The sequence below is a fragment of the Contarinia nasturtii genome, unplaced genomic scaffold (assembly GCF_009176525.2).
Source record: "Contarinia nasturtii isolate CC-2019 unplaced genomic scaffold, AAFC_CNas_1.1 Cnas_scaffold_493, whole genome shotgun sequence".
Classification (NCBI taxonomy): domain Eukaryota; kingdom Metazoa; phylum Arthropoda; class Insecta; order Diptera; family Cecidomyiidae; genus Contarinia; species Contarinia nasturtii.
This window is the reverse complement of record NW_022197846.1, coordinates 569,733-593,851: the sequence shown is the minus strand read 5'-3', so window position 1 is coordinate 593,851 and position 24,119 is coordinate 569,733. Positions and strand designations below refer to the sequence as shown.

Sequence of the window (24,119 nt, the reverse complement as noted above, 5' to 3'; positions counted from 1 at the left end):
TAATAAAATGCAATGCCATTGTCGACATGTGCAATTCAAAAAGTGTTGCCAGTAGGGTGCAATGCAATTGCATAAATTGAACCGTTTGCCACAACCAAAATCGCATTGTCACCAAATTGCATTTGTATACCGAAAACACGAAACATTTATTTTAATCGAGGTGAAAACAATTTTATTCAAACTTTGCCGAACGGTCGAACAACGATTATTGCAATCAATTTCTGTTTCGAATCATGTTGTGTGATTTTGATTTAGTTTTGTGCAAGTAATGTTCGGGGTCCTATTTATATATATATTTTTTTATTCTGGTCATCACAGAACGGCCCGTTTCAAAAGTTTTTCCGGGTTTCGACAATACAAAAATCATCAAATATTTTACAAATGGCCAACCCCTGCATGTTACATGCTACAAGTTAATTTTTATTTTCATAGTTCTGGCAAAATGTTGAAAACGGCAAACATAAAATACATGAGAAGTTTTCATCATAGTCCATCTGTACCATTTATTTCACATTCACCAAGATGATTTAGAAGAAATATCGACAGCAAACTCTTTCATTTGCTGTATATATGGTGGAAAGAGAAGGAGAGAGAGAGAGAGAGAGAGAGAGAGAAAAGAGATGCCAAAAAACAGCCAACAAAATTGGAAAGAATATGAAACACGAAATCGTATTGTGTGCGACTGAGCGTAGTTTGCAATCTCGTTTTTCACAATCAGCTTATGGTGGGGCGTTGTAACCGCACCATTAACGAAATATGTTTTATTTGGTTTTATTGCAAGGCAAAAATAAAAAGAAGAAAAACAAAGGCAATATGTATCAGAAGCACGAAGATGCAGGAGTTGGCCCCAAAAGAAATGCTTATTATTTGATATGCTCGTTTGTCGATTGATTAAATGCGATGATTTGAAAATTGCGAGCATATTTGGCAATTTATTTTGTGGTTCCAAAAACAGGCAACAAATTTATTTGTATAAATTTATTTCAATACAACCCGAATAATGCGTCACGATATACTATTTCTCTCTGTCGAGCTGGTGGTTGATGTGATGTTACTACGGAAAACCGAATTCGTTTACCGAATTAAATATGTGCGTGCACACACACAAACATAAAAAGAGAGAATGATATTGATTCGGACTATTTATTACTATAGCCAGCTATTAGAAAAATGATTAATTGGTTTTTTTGTGGGTACGGATACACGCATCGAAAATGGATTATGGTCCACTTTTTCTGAGTTGTTTTTCGTGTTGAGAATTTAATTGAAGAAATCTACGCATTTCTTTATTTCATCCATCATAGAGATACCGTTTATGATTTCATTTTTGCAACTTACCCAAATTATTCCATTCCCTTTTTCACTGAAATCGTGTTGAGAAACTCTGTTTAATTTAAACAACAAAGTACCCATGAGATATCATTTAAACAAGATTTTCTTTCGTTACTGTCAATGTTCATCATAAATTCGTCGGTCGGGGAAGAATGTTCAACGGCAATGTTGCCAATATTGGATATCCAATTTGTTTTTCCTGGATATTTAACCGCTCCGGTCTGATGTCATTTGTTTATTTTCACCAAAAATGATGGCAAATGACCGAAGAATTTCACAAATTTCCGTTCCGCTTTCGTTCATCAAACGTTTATGGCAAATGTTTTATTTCTTTCTCTAATTGAAAACCGCCAGTAGCTGTATCTGCTCGAAAATCACTTTATTTCATTCGATCTTTTACTTCGATGCGGGCCATAGCACGTATATTGCGATGTACCATTCACAGTTGCGATGTGTATTCAATACTTATTATATACGTATATATCATGCATTATCTTTGATATTGACTTAGAATTTATTCAAGTTCCGTACAAATCGATTTGTAATTATACAGTTCTTAAGTCTTTGCATCCATTATTATGTAGACATAGACATTGTTATTGAGCGATTGTTGTTCTATTATCTTATTTAATTCTTGTTTTGGTCAATGCCATGTACCATTACGGCCAAGAGAACGGTAAGATAATCGCTATAATCATAAATCTCGCGCTCATCTTCTTGCATCAAAATTCCAACAACAACATAATCCAGCATTCGCTTCGTTCATTCGCCTGTTCGCTTATTCATTCGATTTCCAGAAAGGTCGTTGCTTGTGCTACGATGCATACACGTTACATTTCATTATTAAGTTTCTCCGATCTATAGGCTGAAATAAACGCTCACGCATTAATAGAGGCATTCGCCGAACACCGCTGCGCCATCTCATCCAGCCGTTATTTGTTTCTTTTGCGAGTGAATAAAGTCATATTAATTTTCATATTTCAAGCAGCTATCGCACAGCTAAAATGCCCACTGGTCTCAATTTTTTTTTAAATTTATTATTACTACTTTGTGATGCAATGTCAAGCATTTAGTATATATGATATTCAATGTGTAATTCACGCTCATCGTCCAATGTCAACTGTGAAAGATTGAAAGAATGCCGAAAACGCTTCCAATTAATTTGAATTCTCGAGCGTACAAACAATTCGTGACTATGAATTCGAAAGCGAATTTAAATTTTATGTTAATGCAATTGAAACAGAAAAAAAATATATGCTGTTATCATTTTTTTTTGTCTTTCCCAAAATTCCACCGAATTGGTTTACAAACTAATGAAGATAACAATCATCTATTGAAAATGAAATAAAAATAAATGCCATTTTGGTTCAAAGAACCAAATCAACTAGGAAAAATGTGTTCCATGTGTCTATGCAATATATTATTGTGCTTTACATTTCATAATTAAAACAATGGATTTAATCAAGTGTAAAATTTGACCGAACTCAAACTAGATGATATGAATATAAAATAATTGATGGAGAACAAAATGCAAACAAAAATCCATCAACAAAAAAAATCATATTAAACTTTATTAACTATTTCATTTCAGTAGATTAATGAGGCACAGATGCGCACGCACCACTTCGTACGCATAGAGATAGAAAAAGAAATAGAGAAAAGAGAGAGAGAGAGAGGATACCAACAGGCCGAATAATGCCGACACGAATAGAAACAAAAAAAACTATATTAATAAACGAAACGAGTCTATTAAACGACAATTAAATTGTCAAGTTTGTATTTGTTTTTGTTTGTGTTGTGCGTTTTGGTGAACGCGTCGAAATTTGAATTCAAATTTAAATCGAATCAAAAAATATACCAAACAAAGTATGCACAATCATATTAACCACAATATTTAAACATCCATAGTTTTGACATTTATATACTGTCATCACAGCACAGTGATGTTCTATCAAATTTTCAAGCATAAATTATGTGAAACGACGAATGAACGATTGTGGAGCAAATGAACTGGAACGTGCTCATTTTGAGAGCTCCATATTTACATATAGCTCGCTGAATCTATCTTTCTTGGATGCGGCGAATGAATTGTGTGACTAAGAAGCAAACGAATAATTAAAAATAATTTTTAAGAATTTTATAATGCCCATTCATTTGTAATTAAACGACGAAACGCTCATGTTTTATGGAATTTTATGTGCTTGTATGTGTTTCAATATATCTTTCTTTCTCTTAATTCTTGTTTAAAGCGTTGTGTTCGGGCTTTTTTATTACATGTTTAACCTATGAAAGGAGTGGATGAGTTCCAATTAATTCGAAGCAATAAAAACGAAGATTAAAAGAAAGACATTTTTATAGTTGGCGTTGAATGTGAATGTTTTGACAGCGTGAAACAGTTCCAAAATTCACTCAATTATGATTTAACAGTCAATAAAGTGATGTTATCGTGGTGTGTGTGTGTGTGTGTGTGTGTGTGTGCGTGTGTGTGTGTGTATGTGCGCGTGTGTGTGTGTGTGGTATTAGCTAGATTCATTTTATTTTCATACAATACAGAAAATTGGTCCAATTTAACGGACATTTTTCGAAACAACCATAACTCAAGAAAGTGCTCGAAATTTTAAACAACAAATAAACAACATTGTTGCGAATCAAAGTTTTGATAGCTTGTCCTTGCGCGCACATGATTGTCCCTGTTTTTCGACTGCATTTTTAGTGCTTTTCTTTCTAACAAAAAAAATGTACAATACCAAAAAAAAACTATACGAATTAATTAGTTACATCCCTGCACATGGAAACCATTTTTGTTGAATCATATATTTTTTGACTCGTTACAGTGTTGTTGTTGTTCTCGCTGTTTTCTACTTTATTCTCCAAAAACTTAACGAATACACCCCGAAAAATCCGGATGAACAGAATAGTAACGTAGAGTTGTAGCAAACTGAAACCGAATTGAACAAGAAAAGACAACAAAGAAAACTTTGATCATATATTTTTCTTTTTGTTCATACTTTGAACATTAGTTTTGACATAGTTTTGTGACGCTATATATGGCTGCTTCTGCACTTTTATTTATCATCATCCATAATAAATTTGTTCGTTTTTCATTTTTATGAAAGCGATTCGAAAATTCAATTAATTTTCACTGGGTTGTAGAGTTGCTGGCCAGTAACAAAAAAAAAATGTAATTTAATGTACGGTGTTGATGGTGGCAATTCCTGGTGGACTTTGGAAACATAGCTATCCGCATTTTCACCAGGGTCCATGGCTCTGTAGTTCAAATGCACATAGATTTCAATTAACCTAACTTTCTTAATTAACGGTTGCTTGTTACATTTTGCCTCCGATTTTCGTTTTGTTGCCCATTGCAAAAGAATGCAATGAAATGGTCAAAAGTTTTTTATTCTATTTTGGATGATGCGATTTGTTTACACTCGAGCAACAACTGAATTCTTACAATTCGATATAACCAACGTGAACAAATGCACAATCTATAGACTGCTCTATCTCTCTCTCTCTGACAGTTAATTGCACCGACTATAATGCACCACGTTTACGTATTTTCGTGGTATTTTCTTCATTCATTGCAATTGCATAGCTAAAATCGAATAGCTATTTTTGTTAACAGTCTCGTTTTTTTTTCTTTGGTGTACTTCATTTTGTTCGTCAATGCTATTATTTAATTTTCGGTGTTTCTCATTCACTGGCAGCAAATGTACACTTACACAGATACAATTGAAAACTAGGTTAATAAAATATGTAATTTCAATTTCTGTATACAGTTTTTGCTCACTTTCATGTCGTTTTTTTTTAACTTCATAGCAAATTCTCATAAAAATGAAGGAAAAACTTTCAACGTGCGCCACTAATTCGGGGTAATACGTCAACAATACAAACTGAACTCGAAGCTTCTGAAATGAATGCACTTACGCACACGCACATAGAACATAAACGCTACAGACCCATCGTTGCACATTTCAGTGAACAGTGGTGTACTCGAGCTTCCTGTAATTTATTTAGTGAATATTCCGTGGGTGAAATTTAAAATATAGAAAAACAGGGTAACCAATGAATGCATGTGTGTGTGTGTGTGTGTGTGTGTGTGTGTGAGAGAGAGAGAGAGATACAGAGATAAAAAAAACGAAGAAGACCGAATCGGTGTACTTCTGTTTTGATGAATCAATTTGGAAACTGTCACATAGATTTTCAATTATAATTTGAATGATGTAGAAATTGGTTAAAAGATAGCCAGTCTTGCCAGTCACACCCTATGTCTTATGTGTCTTTTCCGTAAAATCTCGAAAATAAATTCAATACAAACAATATTTCAGAAGGAAAACATTTATAATAACTTCACGTTGGAAAACATGGCAACGAACTGTCTAGATGAGTGGAATGGAGAGTATGAACACGACGAACATTGAATAGAAAAGAACCAAAGAAAATTCCCAAAGCAGAAAAAGCGAAAATATTTCAGCTGAATAGTACTGCATATACTGTGATATATGTGCTTCCCTTTCTGAAATTATGAGAAAAGAGAAAATCGAAAAAATTGAAGTTAAACCAAAAGAGATAACAAAAAAATGATTAAGAGACAAATAGAAAAGCCACATACAAACTATATTTATGCATAAAATCAATTTTGGTACAACAAACGGCATACAAATAAACTATTTAGTTTCTCACAATAATAATCGATTTTGTCCTTTTGTTTTCCATCAATTTCGGAACATAAATGTCATTTGCATTTTACATAGACATTAGTAATTTGGGACAAAGTGCTTTGACCTCTTTCGCTTACTAACAAGTTTTACACGTCACTAAAAAAGAATAGCGCCAAACCTTATATCCCCCCAAAAAATGTAATCAACCAACCCGAAATGGATGAATTTAGTAGTTTGACTTTCAAAAAGTAACAAAAAAAAAACGGCAAATATACAGTTTGCCAGTTGTTACACATTTTGTGTGTTTTTTGGTTTGAAAACTAAAATCGATGCCAAAATAGTAATAAAAATAAATGATTATAATTGTCGTGGTTGAATTGAAACAGGGAGTTCGATTCCTGTTTGAATGTGATCGTGTTTGTGGTGTACATTTCCAAAAAAATATCATATCGTATACATGCACATCAATCGACCGATTCGTTATTAATATGTTTGAGCGTTTAACGCGTATTTACTTTTGAGAGACAAACTTCTATTTGTTGTGTTTTGCCACAAGGCATTTTTATTTCGATAAACAGCCAAAAACACTTCTCATTTCGATTAAAGGTTTGATCCCTCCGCACGGGAAACAGTTTCGCTTGAAATATGTTTTTTTTTTGTAATAGGTGCATGTGCTCGTGCTTTGAAGGTTGAATAAATGTTTGGATAGCGACAATATTATTGCATCGGTCCAAAACACACAAACGCAAACATTTGCTCTCATTCTTCTTTTCTCTCTCTCTCTCTCTCTCTCTCTCTCTCTCACTCTCTCTTTCTATACAAATATGTATATGTGTGTATGTTTTTTTCATCAGAATCCATTTTATTTGTTCATTTTCGGACGATTTACTCAATGTTTTGCATTTTTGCAATGTTTTATTTTCAGTTGGCAAGTTTAATCAATTCAATCCCTCTCGAATGTCAAAGTTTTTTTAATGTTTATATTTTATTGAACAATTAGATTCGTTTGTAGATAAAAAAGACAACAACATTTGCTCCATCTTTCCAAATCATAAATAAGGACTCAAGCTGATGAAGCATGAAAAAACTATAAAAGAAAGTGTGCTTCGCTGGCGCTCGGTTCCATTAAATAATAGTAATCTAACATGATTTTCATAAGAAAATGTATTGGATTTATTCAAAAACACCCTATTTCAATATACGCTCATTACGGAACATTTTACAGTCGAGACAAAAAAGATAAATTGTGTTAAAAAGCGGAAAACTTTTGGATATTAAATTCGAGACTCTCGTATCATACAAAGAATGAACAGATAAAAAAAGATCGATGATAATTATTGCAAACTTGATAAAATACTCGATGCTCATCTGCTATCATTATCATTTGATTTTACTTTTAACAAAAATTCTTTTTTTATACAATAATGACATTTTCCTGACACATATAATACTAATGATCTGCTCATTGTTTCGCATGCCTTTCAGTGTCGGTATGCTGGTGCGTCTGGTTGTGCATCATTTAAGAGCTCAGCAATATGAAATCCATCCAAAATGCAAAATTAATTTACTTGATAGACATTTTTATCATTGCTACATATCTCTCGTGCCTCAATCTATTTCACTATAGTTTTTTTGTGTGTTATAGTTCATATACTATATTAATATTCTTTATTCTTGTCTTACAGATTCCAGCACTTTGGTCTGATTATACACAAGAGAACGAAGACTTTAGCACCGAACGATAAAGTTTTTATACATCCTGAATCTTCTAACGGAATTACTAAGACGAAACTCACACAACAAGCTTCAACAGAAAAACAAAAAAGAAGCGAACAGAGAAAAAAAAAAGATCGAAAAAGGAGAAAAATAAGAACGAAAACGAAAATACATAACGGCGACGTAGTTAAAAGCATCAACATTGAGGGAGACAACTATTCAGTATCATCGAGATTAAGTATCATCACTTTCAGGAGGCAAGAACTATTGCACTTTCCAACTTTGTTATAATTTTGATGAGAACGAATGAACGAAGGAGCAAACCGAACAGAATAAAAAAAAACTGTATTGCTTTGGATCTCATTCGATATCCCGATGCCTCTGCCACACAGGGAGCGACGAATTGCGAATGAAAGAAAATTTAGTGATGAGAGACGGTAAATTTAATAGTGGCAACAAATAGTTTAATAAAATAGCGAACAAAACGGGAAAAACTTTGCGTCCAACAGACAAACAAGAAACAATTAAAAATACAAGTTGACTTTAAGAAGCAAATGAGTGTCGTAAAATATGTATGCAGCCGATAAACACAGTGCCGAGATTACCAATAATAATAAGCGACCGGAAAGTTTTGTTTCGTGATACGATCGATAATATTGAAATGGATAAATGAATACACACTATCAATTTGTGTGCAAGTGTGTATCTTTTAAAGCCAAGCAATCAAATTAAGAGACCAAACAACAAAGAATACCTATAAATAAATTGTTTTCAAACGAATTTTAGCCAGAATTATAATACAAACCCCAATCCAACTCCTGCTCTATTTGCAATTTATTATTCAGTGTTATCAAGTGTATTTTACTAATATAATTTTGTGTAGTTTTCTGTTTGTAAATTCTGTGATATTAGAATCGTATTTGCTCCAAACTATTTCTATACCGGTCGTGCTCGTTTTTTCCCTTCATTTCATTTCTTATACACAATAACGCATTGCATTCTCTTACACTGTCATAAAAAAAACTCATAAATAACTTTGTTTTTTTTTTTTTAAACTATCAACAATAAAATTCAAAGCCATCAATAAACGCAAAGAAATTATTCAACTTCTATTGCGAGAAGCAGTGTGACCTCTGAAACGATTCAAAGATATTTAAAGGGAAAGAAGACCAAGAACACTAAAAACGAATAAAACAAATAAAAAGAAAAATAAATTAAAGAAAATGTTTACCAAAATGTTGAGTTCGCGACGTTTTTATACGATTTTGCTTCTGCAATCAATAATATTGTTTAGTGCTGTGATTGGCATCCGCTGGGAGCATTCAGTCGATTTGAATGATGACTACCGGGTGCTGTGGACCATAAACAAACTGCCATCGATTTCGCAACAACAGTTGTTGGCACACACACAGCAGCAATCATACTTACCACATTTGACTGAAATCACATTTGAAATACAAGTGCGAACGCTTGGTTACATCGGATTCGGCTTTTCACCGGATGGTCAACGGGCTGGTGCCGATATTGTAATTGGTTGGGTGGATCATGGACAAACGTATTTCCACGTAAGTATTTTCACCACATTCATTCATTCTATTATAAAACATATGTAACAATAACTTTTGAACGAAATTTATTGAAATGCGTTAAAACATGAAAGCGACATTTTGGGAGGTTTTGCTAAACTGTGGCTTTTTCACCATTCTCGTACGTTCTTCTGTATCTCAATCGACAGAGCGGAAGAGAGTGAATGAGATAGAGAAAAAAAGAGAGAATTTGTTTTGTTCAGCAGTTCATTTCAACCATGTAATTAAATTATAACGAAAGTTCGTTTTTCCGTCCACTTTTGGGTCCATCGAAATGTAAAGCGCATCAGATGCCGGAACTATATAAACGCGAATAAGCATGTCAATGTGCTTATCAAAACCGATTAATTCAATTTGGTTGAGTATTTAGAGCATCGTTACGAGTTTGTGAGTGCACATTTCACTATGTTTGAGCACATAGTCCATACAAAGCCAAAAAAATAAATATATATAAAAAAAACTGGCTTATGAAAATGGCATCGGACATGGTTCGAAAGTGAAATTTGCAATGCATTCCACCCATTAGCATAGCTATTTGCGATTCAGCGTTTTATTTCTTTTCAGTATTGTTCGAATACATAAACATTAAATTGAAAAATGAGCTATCCGATATTTTTGGCACGGATTTTCGATTGGATTCATTTGAAGCCAACCGTTTTTATTTCATTCCTTATTATGACTGTAGAAAATTAACATTTCAATTTATTTTCTTTCATTCTCATTCAATTGAAAATCGTACCGAAAAAAAAACCATAAATTCAAAAAGTGAAATTGAAAAGAACCACCAATTACGGAAATTCCTGATAAAATGAATAGTTCCATTAATACAGCATACCACCAATCCCAAATTATTATTATTATTATTATTATTTTGCGTAAAATTGACCAAAGAAATTTCAACACTATACACATATATGTGACCCTTCTTGTGTGACAATGGAACGAGATTATTGATTATATGGCCTTTTTCTGAATTTTGAAAAAGAACGATTCCGTTGACCAAATTGTTACAACCTTCTTTTTAAGAGTGGCAACATTAAAAAATATATATATTATTTATACTCGAAGGGTAAATTGAATGAAAAAAATATATACTATACACAAAATTTACTTTGATTCACGTTTAGAGAATAAAAGATTTTTTTTTTTTTGTAATTCTCTTTCCTTTTCATCTTCATATACGTTTTGGCGAATTTTAATACAGCTATTCATTCGATTCATTGGACCAAAGCGAAAACCGAGAGCGAGAAAAAAATGCACATTCACAAACATTTCTATGCGATTTCAGATGATTTAATTTAAATGTTGCTTTGAACAGTCCATAATCACTCACTTACTTACACGCATAAAAACACGAATGCATACCACTCAAGCTCTTAAATTAAATTACGACAGCAACAACAAAAGCACTGACACAACAACAAAAAGAACATACACACACACACATGAAACAGAGAACCCATTCGAATTTCACCAAATTGAATCAAATGAAAACTATTAAATAGCAACCATTGAATTGAAATCACATTATATATTTAATAACAACACTAACAGAAAGTATAGCATAAAAAAAGATTGAATATTGTATGCGCACGAATATTTGAAGAGGAAAACGAATATTGGAATAGAACAAAGAGGAAATGAGTGTTAAAAATGTATTGAAAACATGCGGCCAATACAAACTCGTCAACGCGCATAAGAAGATAAAAAGGGAGCATGCAACTTCAGAATTTAATTCAGAAGGGGTTCCTTTTTATTTAGACTGGAGGTCTAGAGGCAAAGAGAATTGTTTGTCTGTATATTCCGTTTTGATTCATTTTATCGAATTTTTTTTTTCTCTCTCTCCTTGAGATTTCTCTTTTTTTTTATTATAATTCCATGGCACATCCCTTTACAACTCATCGCAAATACATTCATTTCAACTTTTCGGATTTACAGTTTAACTACAAGGGCTTGGGCGCGACTTTTCAATAACGAAATATTCAACAACATACCGTGTACGCCAAAAATGGATATACTTTTTGTTGATGCAGCAGCATAAATAAATTTATCACATTGCTGAATGCATTCAAACTTTGGTGTTAGGCTGTTTGCTCCGGTGCTGTGATATAGTATAAATAAAGTTAATTGCATTCAATATAAAATATTGTCAATCTTTTTTTGCTCACTATCGCTCTTCTGTATTTTCGTTCGTTGTTATTGTTAGTTGTAAACACGCGCAAAAGCAATCCCTTGCAATTTGTTCGCGCTCGTTAATTTAATGACAAAGTATCGTTTTTCTATGTGCACTCTATCTCTCTCTCTCTTTCACTTTTTTACACCAAAGTTTTTTCATCATTGTTTCATCCCCAGCAGTCTCGATCTCTCACTAATGTATATGAAGTGAATCGGCGTGCTTGTGAGTTCTCATGCAAACATCGTTTTAAATTCGTTTCTCTATCTCCTGATATATACATTATATTATATATACACATATATAGTTTTTTTTGCTACTCTAACTCTAGTAGTCTTCTGCAGAACACGTTTAACGAAACTACTTTATATGTGTCAGAGCCATAAATATATAGCAGTTCTTATTTTTCCTTTAGTTCTGGTATGTTTGCACGAAATTAAATTTAATAATAGACGTTAAAGAAAGCGGAAAGCAAATAAGAGACTTGAGAATGGAACCGGAAGAGGAAAAATTACTTAAATCGAATGATATCGAACCGGTGATGGAACAGAGAATATAGGGTGGAGAGAGTGATAGAGCGAACCAACCAACCATCAAGAGCGGAATAATCTGTAAAGGTGGTTGATGTGCGAAAATTCCACCGTAATGCACGGCTTACGTTTGGTTGGTTCTTGGGGATGATGACGACGATGATGCAGTTATTTACAGTGTGACAATAAGAAATATTGGAAATCAATGCCCAAACAACAGAGATATACTAAGCGCAAATATAGAATTATCGAGACAAAAATGCAAAACGATGAATGTTATCTCTGGCATTACACTACAGCCAGCAGCGATAGTAAAATTGAGAGAGGAAAGTAAAATTTAGTCACGTCTGACAAAAATGCAATATGCATTTATGCAAAACTGCGTAAAATTTCATTTGGCGAAGCATAAAACTCGATCATTTCCTAATAGGAAACAACCTTATAAACAACATTTGGTTTTTACAATATATATATGCGACATGCTCTTAAAAAATGGATTCAAACTAACAAAATAACTGCAAATGAACTCCTTGCGCTCAAGCCGAAAAGTAAACAATGTTTACCAAAATAAGTGAATGAAAGTGGAAAACATAAAGTGAATAGTAACCAAAACAATGGCCTCGTTCCCGGCAGGGCACTTTTTTCTGTTACATTTTGTGCATTCACTTGATTCTATTGTTGTGCAACGCGCTGCTCTCATCTGCCAAAATAGCGTGCAAAGGCAGCAACCAAAATAAAATATAAATGTGGTGTAGTTTAAGTGCTTTCGAATTTGAGTAATAAATGCATTTTGTTGCTATTCTTCAACGAACGAATCTATTCAACTCAATAAATGTCATATTCCATTTGCGCACACAAAATACACACATTTGCACACAAATATTCTATACAGACCAAATAACAGTTTGAGTCGTAACACGTTGCGCGCACTCACATACATACGTACGTAAACCGAAGTTGTTCAATTTTTTTTTGTTTCAACACCATATCGAATAGATTCAAAGCGATTGTTTTGCGTTGGACGATGCGCATGGTGTGCGTAGACCATTGAATACTTATTATAGAAAATAAAATAAAATTACAACATATTCTTTATCGATGCTAAAATGCTTGGGGTGTGAAAATTATTCAATTATTATGATCGAAGTCATATAGCACAATGTGGCGTATACCACAATATGGTACATTTGAAATGTGTGAAATTAGGGCAGATTGAGTGAGCACGACAAGGAAAAATAACGGAAAATGATGTTCGTCTTAATGCCACTACGCTATAAATATGCTTATTTAAAGTAGAAAACGAAGTGGAGTGGAACGATTTAAGCGCATTTATATATTCGTTGTGAATTGCCCCCGTTGATTCAATTGTGTATGAGTTTCGCGACCACATAAATGGTTGCCTATTTCCATTCTACTCAAAAAGTCCACATTTTGATTGAATTTTATATATTATATATTGCATCAAAAATATTTCGACAAGAGTAATGGATATTTTCAATTTATGATGCAAGAGCAACGCACATTTACATTTGCATTTCGTGTGTGCATTTCAATATAATAATATTAAAGTCTCAAATCGACCAAACTGAATTATTTTGTTTTGTGTAAACTTTCGGTAAAACAAACGAAATTTAATTGATTTGCCTATTGAAGCGAAGCGTTGTTGTTAAAGTGCGGACCAAATGAATAAATCTAATTGTTCAGCCAAATCAATTGTAATCATTAGGGCCAATCAAAAAAAAAAAAAAAAACAAACAAGAGTACGCATCGATTTCGGATACTATACCCAATTTGTTTTATTTATTTCCTTATTTTATTCCATTCGTTTTAAAAAAGTATGAAAGCATATTGTTTGCCGAAAATATCTGTCCATGTTTTTGTTTCTCTCTCTCTCTGTTTTTCACTCTGTGGGTCGGCATCGAAAAAATTAATTGAAAAATTTTATTGTATGCGTGGAATAGCCTAGAGGGTTGCGATGCTCAGACTTTGCTAATTTATCTGATTTCTTTTTATTGAAAAATTTTCGGTATTCATAATTTCTCGTGAAAACAAAGCCATTGATTGAATAACGGATGCCGATTGCAAGACAATATTCAGCCTGGGGATTCAAATAGCGTTAATTTATCCGTTGTATTTCTCTTCCATCTTTCTTCCGCCCCTCTCCCTTTCGCTTTCTTTTTGTCTTATCGCCCCCTCTCGTTGTTCTATGTTTATTCGTCCGAATTTTCGACTTGAGATATTTCCAGATATTTTCTGCCTCGCTAAGTTCAACACTGTCACATCAACGACGTGACGCTGTCTGATGAAAACAAATGGCGAAAAATGTTACCGCTGAGCCTGCCATTGAGACATTTGATTGAATTGTCACAAATTTAGCCCAAAAAATGGAATTCCGAATACGATAACGAAAAGTGAACTCATCAACCCACAGAATTGTCCATTGAAAGAGAAGAGAATTTGAAATAAAAAAATAACACGTGGAACAATAGAGTGAAAAGGAGAAAAAAAATGGTTACTGTTCACATGATTTCATTGTATTTGCATTTAAAGATATTTATTCGCACGCACCCTACAACAGCCTGCTCACGTTTTCATTTTTCTTCAATTTCATTTGGGCATCGATTTTTTTCTTCTCCTCTTCTACCGGCACGGCACAGCAACCGAATTATTTATGTGAATATGAATATACTTCGACAAGTACACACCGACCGTCAATTTGCGGGTTTCACTCCCTACATTATGTCGCCATTTTTTGAATCAAATCAAACCAATAAAAAACAATTCGATTCGTTTGTGTGACGCATTTACTGATGTAAATTGGTTTGATTTTCTGTGTGCACTCTCCATGTTTATCCTATATCTATGTGCTCGCGTTTTTTTCTTCTCTCTCTCTCTCTCTCTCTCTCTGGTTGCTTTCAAGTTCATTTATTTACGCTCGTTGTATTCCGATATTAAAATTCTGTATCAATAAAATGGTAGACAATAACAAAGTTAAAGTCTATTTTTTTGCGGATCCGAGCCTTTTTTTTATCTATAGAAATATGAAAGCACATTATTATCGACAAAACGTACGCTTACCGATCTCGATCCATGATATACATATTAAATCAATCACAAACATCCCCATGTCTATCTGTGACATGTCTCTGTTTCATCTTATCGAGATGCTTCATATTAAATACCAAATAAAAAAACGAAGCTATTGTGCTAACTTTAAGGAGGGTAAATCCTTAGAAAATATCTAGTGACAAATATGACTTTTTTTTTCTTCATACAAATTTTGCAAATATTGACAGCAACAATTCGTTGTTTGTTGCAGCACAATTCAAAACTTTCACGTATAAAAAGTTGAAATGTAAATGCTAACGCACAGTGAAATTTTCGAAAATATAATTTCCATGGATTTTTTGCTGTCGTTCCATCACATTGTAATCTGGAACAAAATAAAAGAAAAAAAAATGATCCACCATAATCATAATTCTTTTAATAAAACCGCTGTTGGGGGCTATGAAAATATATTGCAAATAATAATCGATTAAAGATTCAAGATAAAAGAGAGCATTGGAAGTACAATGGTGTACATATAAAAAAATTTGCTTCTAAACGATTACAGCCACGTGCAGAAGTCATCGAAAAACCCATGCTCGCATCAACAGAAACTTTCGATAGAATACGGAAAATTAAGAGAAATTATGGCGGAAAACACGAATAAGTAAAATGAAACAAGAGCTTTATTGACATGATATGACGATGTTGAAAATGTTGTTCATTGTGACAATGATGTTCTTGGCACACTTGGTTATTTAACAAGTGACAAGAAGCGAAAACCATATATCCGAGAATGGGTATAGCGATATCAATCGAAATTCTTTGTTAGATATTAAATTGATGAATTTTTTTGCTGGTAATTCTCATTCTCTCCTCCCCTCAACACATACGACTCGTTTTACGCCTTTAATGCAAAAACGTGTTTTACAATGATGTGACAGCAACTCAAATCTTTTTGATAATGTATTTTATGCGGAATCGAGTGGATTCAACGCTTCTGCGAATAAATTAAATAATTTGAAATGCGTTGCAAATATTTAGGGTCACTAAAAGTACATTCAACACAAAACATACATAAAATATATTTGAAATATCAGCGAAACGAAATTGTCAATTTCGCAGTCACAAACACAAATCAAATCGAAACCGATAAAAAAAATACCCCGAAAAATGCTTAGCAGCGAGTATCCATCTAAAGATGGAACCGAAAAGTGGAAATTGAATAACGTTAACGATGACGAAATGAATTGATGCCTGAAGACGGCATTCCATTGCTTGGATGCGTAACTTTATCGCCACATTCACGAATTTATTTCACATTTTGTTCACCACATACGATAAATTTATATGTATGAAAATATCTGATTTGCTTTATCTAAATTGCTATATTATAAAATTATGTAGTAGTTGTTATCCATTGAATGAAACGAATGTAGAAAAAGACATACATACGCGCGCGCGCACATACACACACAGAAAATGGGAAATAGAAATAAAATATGCCATACACCCATGCCATGTCGACGTTTATGTCGAAGCAAAAAAGAGTGTCGAAATAATCAGCGTCGGGGTTATGCATTTCGTTTTTCGGCAATTCCAGTCTTACATTATGAGAGATGACAACTTGGGCTTAGAGGGGTTCATTTTGTAATAATGGCAATGTATCGTATAGGGACGGCGCGAATTTTCCACGGGGTTGTTTTGTATCTTCCACAGTTCATGCATGTTCTTGTAATACTTTTAGAGCCACTAATCGAGTATGAGAGGGAACAAAACTTCACATAAAACGATTGAAAGTGAAACACATGATTCAATTTCTCACGCATCAATAATAAAAATACATATTTATATTGATGTAGATGGTGCACACAGAATTCGTGTACATTTCATTTAATCAACGAGGTGACAAGCGTTCCGTAAACGGTTGGGTGTTTTCTCACAATATTTTCTATAGTATTCAACACAATACACTCACGCATTTCACTAGTTTATTATGTATGCCTACAATGTCTGAATATGGTAACAAAAATTTCTGCCATAAAAAAACGTAAAAAAAAGAATAAAATGAATTCTATTGCAGCACACGTTATAGGCCATGGACTGTTTGATTCAATTATTGGTGTTTTTCGTTCTCTCTCTCCCTCTCCCTCTCTCACACTCCAGCTCGTCTGTCATCGCGTTGCCATGAAATATAACATTTCAAATGTTTCTTATAATTACGCATAAATGCACGCAAAGCGGCAAGCGTGTCGTATATAACCATATTTTCGGTGTTCACTTGTGCTTCAAAACCACGAATCTCAACATAACAATAGAACGTCTAATGAAGGTACGAAGGTGTGAAGTACACCAAATTTATTATTATTTTCCCCGATAGTCTGCGGTTGTCTCTATAAATGGTTAAGTGTGTTTATATATGTTTATGTTTTGTTCGACAACACCAACTAAAAACAAAACGAATAAAATTACTGTGGAAGTTTTTACTCGTTTAAACAGAATATTTCTCACCACACAACTATCAAGCAAACATTCAACCTGCAGTTAAATATTATTAAATGCGATTCTTTTTCTCCGATGTGTGGCTTGTTTTCCATGTCGGATCATTGGTGTATAGCTTGTTATGCATTCGATATGCGATCACTTGGCTACATTGATTGATACATCAGCAGACGAACAAATTAATTGACTCCATATTAAAACGATGAACTTTTCGTTAAATGTACGCAAGAGCATTAATATTATTGATGGAAAATAATGTATTGGAGAACGAAAATTAAATTGATTTATAGCAAAAATATTATGCAGATTGGAATTCTCTGGTGGATATTGTTCTCATTCGTATTCGACATTAGAATGAGAATGAAAAATGTAATAGAATTTCTCTTGAATCACTCGCACGTCTCACACAATAGCCAATTTAGTCGAATTGTAAATGTTTCGGAAGCATTGAAATGTAAGAAAAACGAAACAAATATTATAGCAAAACAATAAACAATCAGAGGATCATCGTGAATAGCACGCGCCCAATAGTTTGCATTGAAATGGCTGTTGGTGAGGGAACAGAAGAGTTGATTTATCAATACGGTACATGGACATTGATTGTTAATATGTCGAAAAGTGACAAATGGACGAGTTTTTGAGTGGAATGCCAAAAATTCAATGTACACACATTGAGCACATTAAATATATGTATTTAAATACAGTCCACAGGAAGAATGCTGCCCATGACATTGGCAACCCGTCTGTTTATTCCGATGCAATATTCTCTAGATATCACAATTTGTGTGTATGTGTATTTTTTTTTTGTCAACTCTTTATCGTTCCGGGAGAGGTAAATGGAATGGGTGAATGTTAAACATAAGCACATGAAAGTTTGTGCAAAACTACATTTGTCACAAAACATTCATTTCAGCGGAACAAAATTCGAATACCGTTTTTTTTGACGAGTAAGCGACAAACAAGAAAAAAACTAGAAAATGGTTCGCATCAAGAGTATTAACGAACACAGCACAGAGAATCGAATCAACAACAAAAAAAAGCGTAACAAGAAATGATGGAAAAACGAAACAAAAATCAACAAATTCAACAAAAGACCTTAGGCATTAGCCGCACATACTCACACACCCGTATAGATAGACATCACCAGCATAAAAGCGTGTCCTTTTTCGCATGTTGCCAGAATCATTGGAGACGAAACGAGGAGCGCAGAAAAATAGATAACAATAGTAGTTCGATCCGTTCAATTTGACTGAATTTGTGAAATGGGCCAAAGTTAATGTGCTGTATATACCCATACCGATTGAGTCATTTTGTTATCGTGTTTGCTGTTGTCCGTTGGTGTTTTCTGCTTTGCTTTGCCTTTTCTTTTGGTGTGTGCATATTTTTTTCTTGCAAATATTTTTTTTTTTTTTTTCAATTTCAATGGCAATAATCACAATCGTTGTATGCTAGCAAAAGTCAAAAGACAACAAACAATCTACATCACTAGATCTACTCCTGTTTTTTTTTTTAGTTGGTTATACAATCTTTTCACAGTTTTTACAGTTCAAATGTCCGTAAAAGCTTATACGATGCAATAAAATATGATTTTTCTACACTTCAAGGCTTAAATTTTGAGTATTTGCGCTTTTTTTCTCGTTTTCAAACATGCTTTTTATAGTGCGAATATCCCTTATTGCGTGTATTTAAAGTGATCCACCACAGAATGCACCAACATGGTGTTTGTGTTATTAAACTTCTGCTGAAATTATTTAAGGCTTTGTTTCATATTTTAAGAAATGATCAACATCTATGTTCCAAATGAAATCTGGTTCTCTTTTTATATTGGTAAATAATTTGAGTGGTTTTATTGAGCATCGATCTATCCTTATGTCATCGGTCGATTTCAAGTATTTATAAACAGTTGATTGTAATGCAAGTTTACGCATATACATGCTGTCAATTCGAAGCCGATCTTCAACTATATTTCATCATTTGCTTGGAATTGCCGAACATCTAAGCAATGAGCGCCTCTGTTGGGTTTCGATTACATATTTTTTTTGTTACTCAAACATGCATACGTACATACATAAGCAGCTAGAGGCATTAGAGCAATTGAAAATGTCTGGTGTTGACGGTGATAACAGCCATTTTCTCGTCCAAGTAAAACACAAAATCAAACGAAATGGGAAAAAATTTAATAATAGAAATGATAAAATGGAAGAAAGAACGACACGAAATAAAAGAATTGCACGCCAAAACCAATTTCATTGTACATCACAATCACACAAAATAATAGGAAGAGTCTGTTTGTTTGACTGTTTGTCGATCACACGAATGCAATTTCAACCACTAATCGAATGGTAAAAAGCGAATAACTGAATCAAGTACTAAGGGGAAAAAAGCCCAAATCAAATAATCATATTAAGTGGCACTGGAGTTGAGAGCGTAATTCAGCCCACAATGAACAAATGAACGAACGAGCAAACGAATGAGAATAGTCGAATGAAAAGTTCAGCATGATGACTAGAAACTAGTTTTTTTTGTCAGACAATCCATACAAAAATAGAAACAGGCAGAAGCATAAGGGAGACATTACACATGAAAGCGTTTGATTGGGGCTTTAACGTAATTGACATGTCTTCAATATCGGTAGTATTTTCCCTGCATAAAAATGTGCACATTAAACGCAATGAAACCTTTCATTCGTATCGATCGCGTACAAAATTACCAGCGCTATACGATTTATACAAGTTCTACAAAACCTCAATGGATGGAACACAAAAGAAAAAACTCTTGAAAATATATATGGCAGAATATTTGCTACATATTCAAAAAGTCCCATTTAAGAAGGTCGACATGGCTTTAATTAAAAAAAGGAATGAAATGAATGCGACAACCAAAATGGTAAAACAAAAGTGTTCATTGATAATTTCGCTTTTTCGTTGGTGCTTTTTATCGATGGCTTTTCATCAAAATAATCTAAACTGTATTTGTCCTGCTTGTGGCTGTGAGTATCCGCTGACGTTGTATAGAACATGCAGAGTGTGAGTAAATGTTGGAAATTGTAGCAATCTACATCCATCGCTTTTCCTGTGTCTGTGTGTGGTCATTTCGAATGACATTTTTTTCTCTCTCTTCTTTATCAATAGCTCGATTCAATTTGGTACGCTCACAATGTCATTAAACCCGTGTGTCAATGCTTGATTTTATTTTGGTGCTTTCACATGGAACACCAGATGCCAAACAAACATTTGAATGGTACGAAATTTGATTTGCAAACAATAAATCACATACCCACCAAACCGAAGAAGTGAAAGAGAGACGCCAGTATTAAGTTTGCTACTTTTTAAGCGAGAACGTACATCATAGTGTATACATTTTTCCATGTTGAATGTTTTCGGGTGACATTTGTCCAACCAGTTTTTCTTCATGCAATGTCACTGTTCACAATTTTTCTCTTTCGCACTTTCATATATTGGGCATTCGACGAGAGTGATTCGTGTTTTTCAAACGAGATTTTGAACACATTCTTTGAGTGTAATCCACTCGAATTCAAAAGGCTTTTGGCTATGCGCACACGTTCGCCATTTCAAAAGATCCATCTTTTTCACGCGTTGCAATGAACAGTAAAACAAGAGAAGATTCTAAGAGACGTAGAAGAAGAGCCAGAGAGAGCGAGAGGAAGAGAGATAGAAAAAATGAAGAAAAAAATATGGAAAGAGATAGCCAAGGCTTCTTGATACAATCAACGGTCATTATTTAAGATCCTCGGTGCCATTACTCTATTTTTCTTTGAATTGACACTTTTCGCTTTATCGCCTTTTGAATAAAAGCTAACAAAACACAATAAATGTGTGCTTGTACAAGGGGTAAAAGTGTATACCGAGACCGATTCGAACGAACGGACACAAGAATCATGTACGGAAAAACTCATCGGATGTTTCGTTCGTTGGCTTTCCATTCGCACCTGATTTAAAATTGGATTTGTGTTGATGCATGCTAAATAGACATCATGCTGACAAAGTTGAATGAGACTATTGTAGAAGTCGCCATTACTTTTATAACCAGATTGAGACTAAAATAGATTGTGCAGCACAGACATGTAAAACCTAATGCAAACAATAGTCGGTGAGAGAGAAAGAGTATCACGAGAATACGTGCAGCAGCCCCATTAAAATATGCAATGAAGAACGTGAGCGCAACGAAAATTTGTACTCTCAGGCACGGATCAATATGAGTGACATTCGAAGGAAAAATGGTGAAAAAATGGAAATTTCCAACTGAAATCAAAGAGATAAAAAACACGCGTCAAAGAGTTGAGTATGCTTGAAATGGTTATGACCTTGAAGTGAAAAAGCGATTTTACAACAACAACAAAAAACAACGGGAGATAGAGAGAAAGAACGTAAAAAAATACAAAATAAAATATAAAAAATCAAATAAAATGAAGTTGATTTGTATGCGATTCATTAAAAAAAAATACATCAAATGTAAAGCGAGAGGAAAAATCACTTTAACAGCGTTGCAAACATTCCAATCGATTTCAAAAGATGGACCACAGATCGATGATTTCAATATTTAAATTTGCAGTCCATAGACTTATGGCTAAGTGAGGAACATCACACCGCTTTGGCTTTGATGTGAAATAATATTATCGATACGGTGATGTATATTATCAGCTAATTTAAGAGGGAGAGCGCAAACAAAGAACGGCAATTTCCTCTTAACATGGACGCAAAAAAAAATCGAATCGTTTATCGCTTTAGGTGCGCTCAATGCATTAAGTTAATTCAGAAAATTGCGCGCATACACAGACGTACACATATTTCACATAAAATTCCCCAGTTTACTTTGCAATAAACTCATTGTAATCATTTACTGATGATGGCAGAATGTGTGGGTAGCGATGGTGATGGCTTACGGCGTGTGAGACAGTTGCATATTCAATATTTGAATGCACACTTGTTTTAATGTAACGAGTCAATGAGCGAAAATATGAACGTACAGTGTACACACGAAAAGACAACTGAATAAAAGAAATGGAAACGATGCAGGCAAATGGCAGCACATCAAGTGCCGTGCATAGCCAAAAATAAGATTGGGATGCGAATAGTTTATGTGATGTACACAGCTGAAATAAAAGATTTTCATTTATTCTGAAAGGTTTCCACAGATGTGTATTATTTTCTCCCTTTTGTGTGTGTGAGCGCCCCAGTACTTCAACACTAACTCAGTTGTGCTGTGGATATTTTCTATTTTTTTTATTCATTCTATTCTGCTTTGTACTCAGTTTATTGTATATTTCAGTCTATTTGGACATCGTACTGGCGTAGGGGTGACTTTGAGTTTGATTTTTCCGTGTGATATTTTTTCTATTCGTTTTGAAAGCCATTCAATAGAATGAACACCATTGGTCTCGGTATATCAGTTGTAGTGTGCTGTGCACTTTGTAATACATATAATCATGTTTATGTGATGAGTTTTCACTACAGTTGTGAAAAACTATAAGTCTCGACTGGTACGCTTACTACCTATATGCACGTTGCAAATTATGTAGGTACAGTTTATTATGAACGAAAAACCGAAGATGGTATTTGTATAAATCTCAAAGTTGATTTTAACACGTAAATGGAATGAGTGTGCATCGTTTGCACAAAACGAACTTTTATTTGTTTGATTTTTCTTCTATTTGCTTCAGAATTTATTTTCACTATCTATTTATTGTGCGTTCGCTCATCGCATTGCTTTCGTTTGGTTTTCATTACGCGCACAATGGCTCGTTCTGCGTTTGTTCTGTTCGTATACAGAAAATGAAAATGATGCACTCATTTCATTTTATATTTTTTTTATATTTTGTTTGCCCGTTCGTCCATCGTCGTTTTTTTTCTCGTCCTTTTTGTTGTTTGTTGAATTGTACCTCATAAAAAAAGGAAGTACATGCTAATGACTTTGAGGTTTGTATAGCGGCGTCCATAATATAAGAATTATGGCGATAAAGATGGGAACGAATTCTTTGCACAGAAAAATAGAGAGAAAAAAATCACTTGAAATGTGGCGTAAGAGCTGCATGTATTTCATTTAGTGGTTGTTTGTGGGTCCTTCCTTTTTTTCTCATATTCATTTTCATTTGAAGAGCATTGAATTTTCATCGAATCATTTCAAGAAGCAATGGCATTAAGCAATGACATTAACTCTCCAACCAAATTTTGACATAGGAGGGAAAAGAAGATGACGTTTCAAGCATAGCAGCACTTTCAGGCTACAAGCTGCTCATATTTAAATGTACACGAAACATATCCATCACAAAAGAAAATATATAAGCTTACTTTATTCACGATTTTTGCTTGCCATAAAAAGTGATGAAGCATTAAAAGATTTTGCTGCATAGAAAAGACGATCATAGTGCATTGGCACAACATTTCACAGAAAATTAAGCATATTTTCGTTGAATCTTCATGATTTTTAACGGTAACGCGCTCCGTTACGTCTCTGTTATTCCCATTGCGCGCACTCTGTTTCGTTGTCCCATTACGATTATTATGCAATCGGTTCAGATGGCAATGATGCATTTATCCGTTTTTTTCTAAATGAA

At 33.9% G+C, this 24,119-nt stretch overlaps 1 protein-coding gene across 2 annotated transcripts in view; it reads left to right on the top strand.

The window, feature by feature from the left end:
* LOC116339099 (MOXD1 homolog 2) overlaps positions 1–24,119 on the top strand; it is a 191,555-nt gene that overhangs the window by 102,774 nt on the left and 64,662 nt on the right. For both annotated transcript variants that reach the window (XM_031764762.1, XM_031764763.1), the window contains one exon: positions 7,679–9,274. In XM_031764762.1, coding sequence (XP_031620622.1) covers positions 8,933–9,274 — 342 coding nt within the window. In that variant the 5' untranslated portion in view covers positions 7,679–8,932. The remainder of the gene's footprint in view (positions 1–7,678; positions 9,275–24,119) is intronic.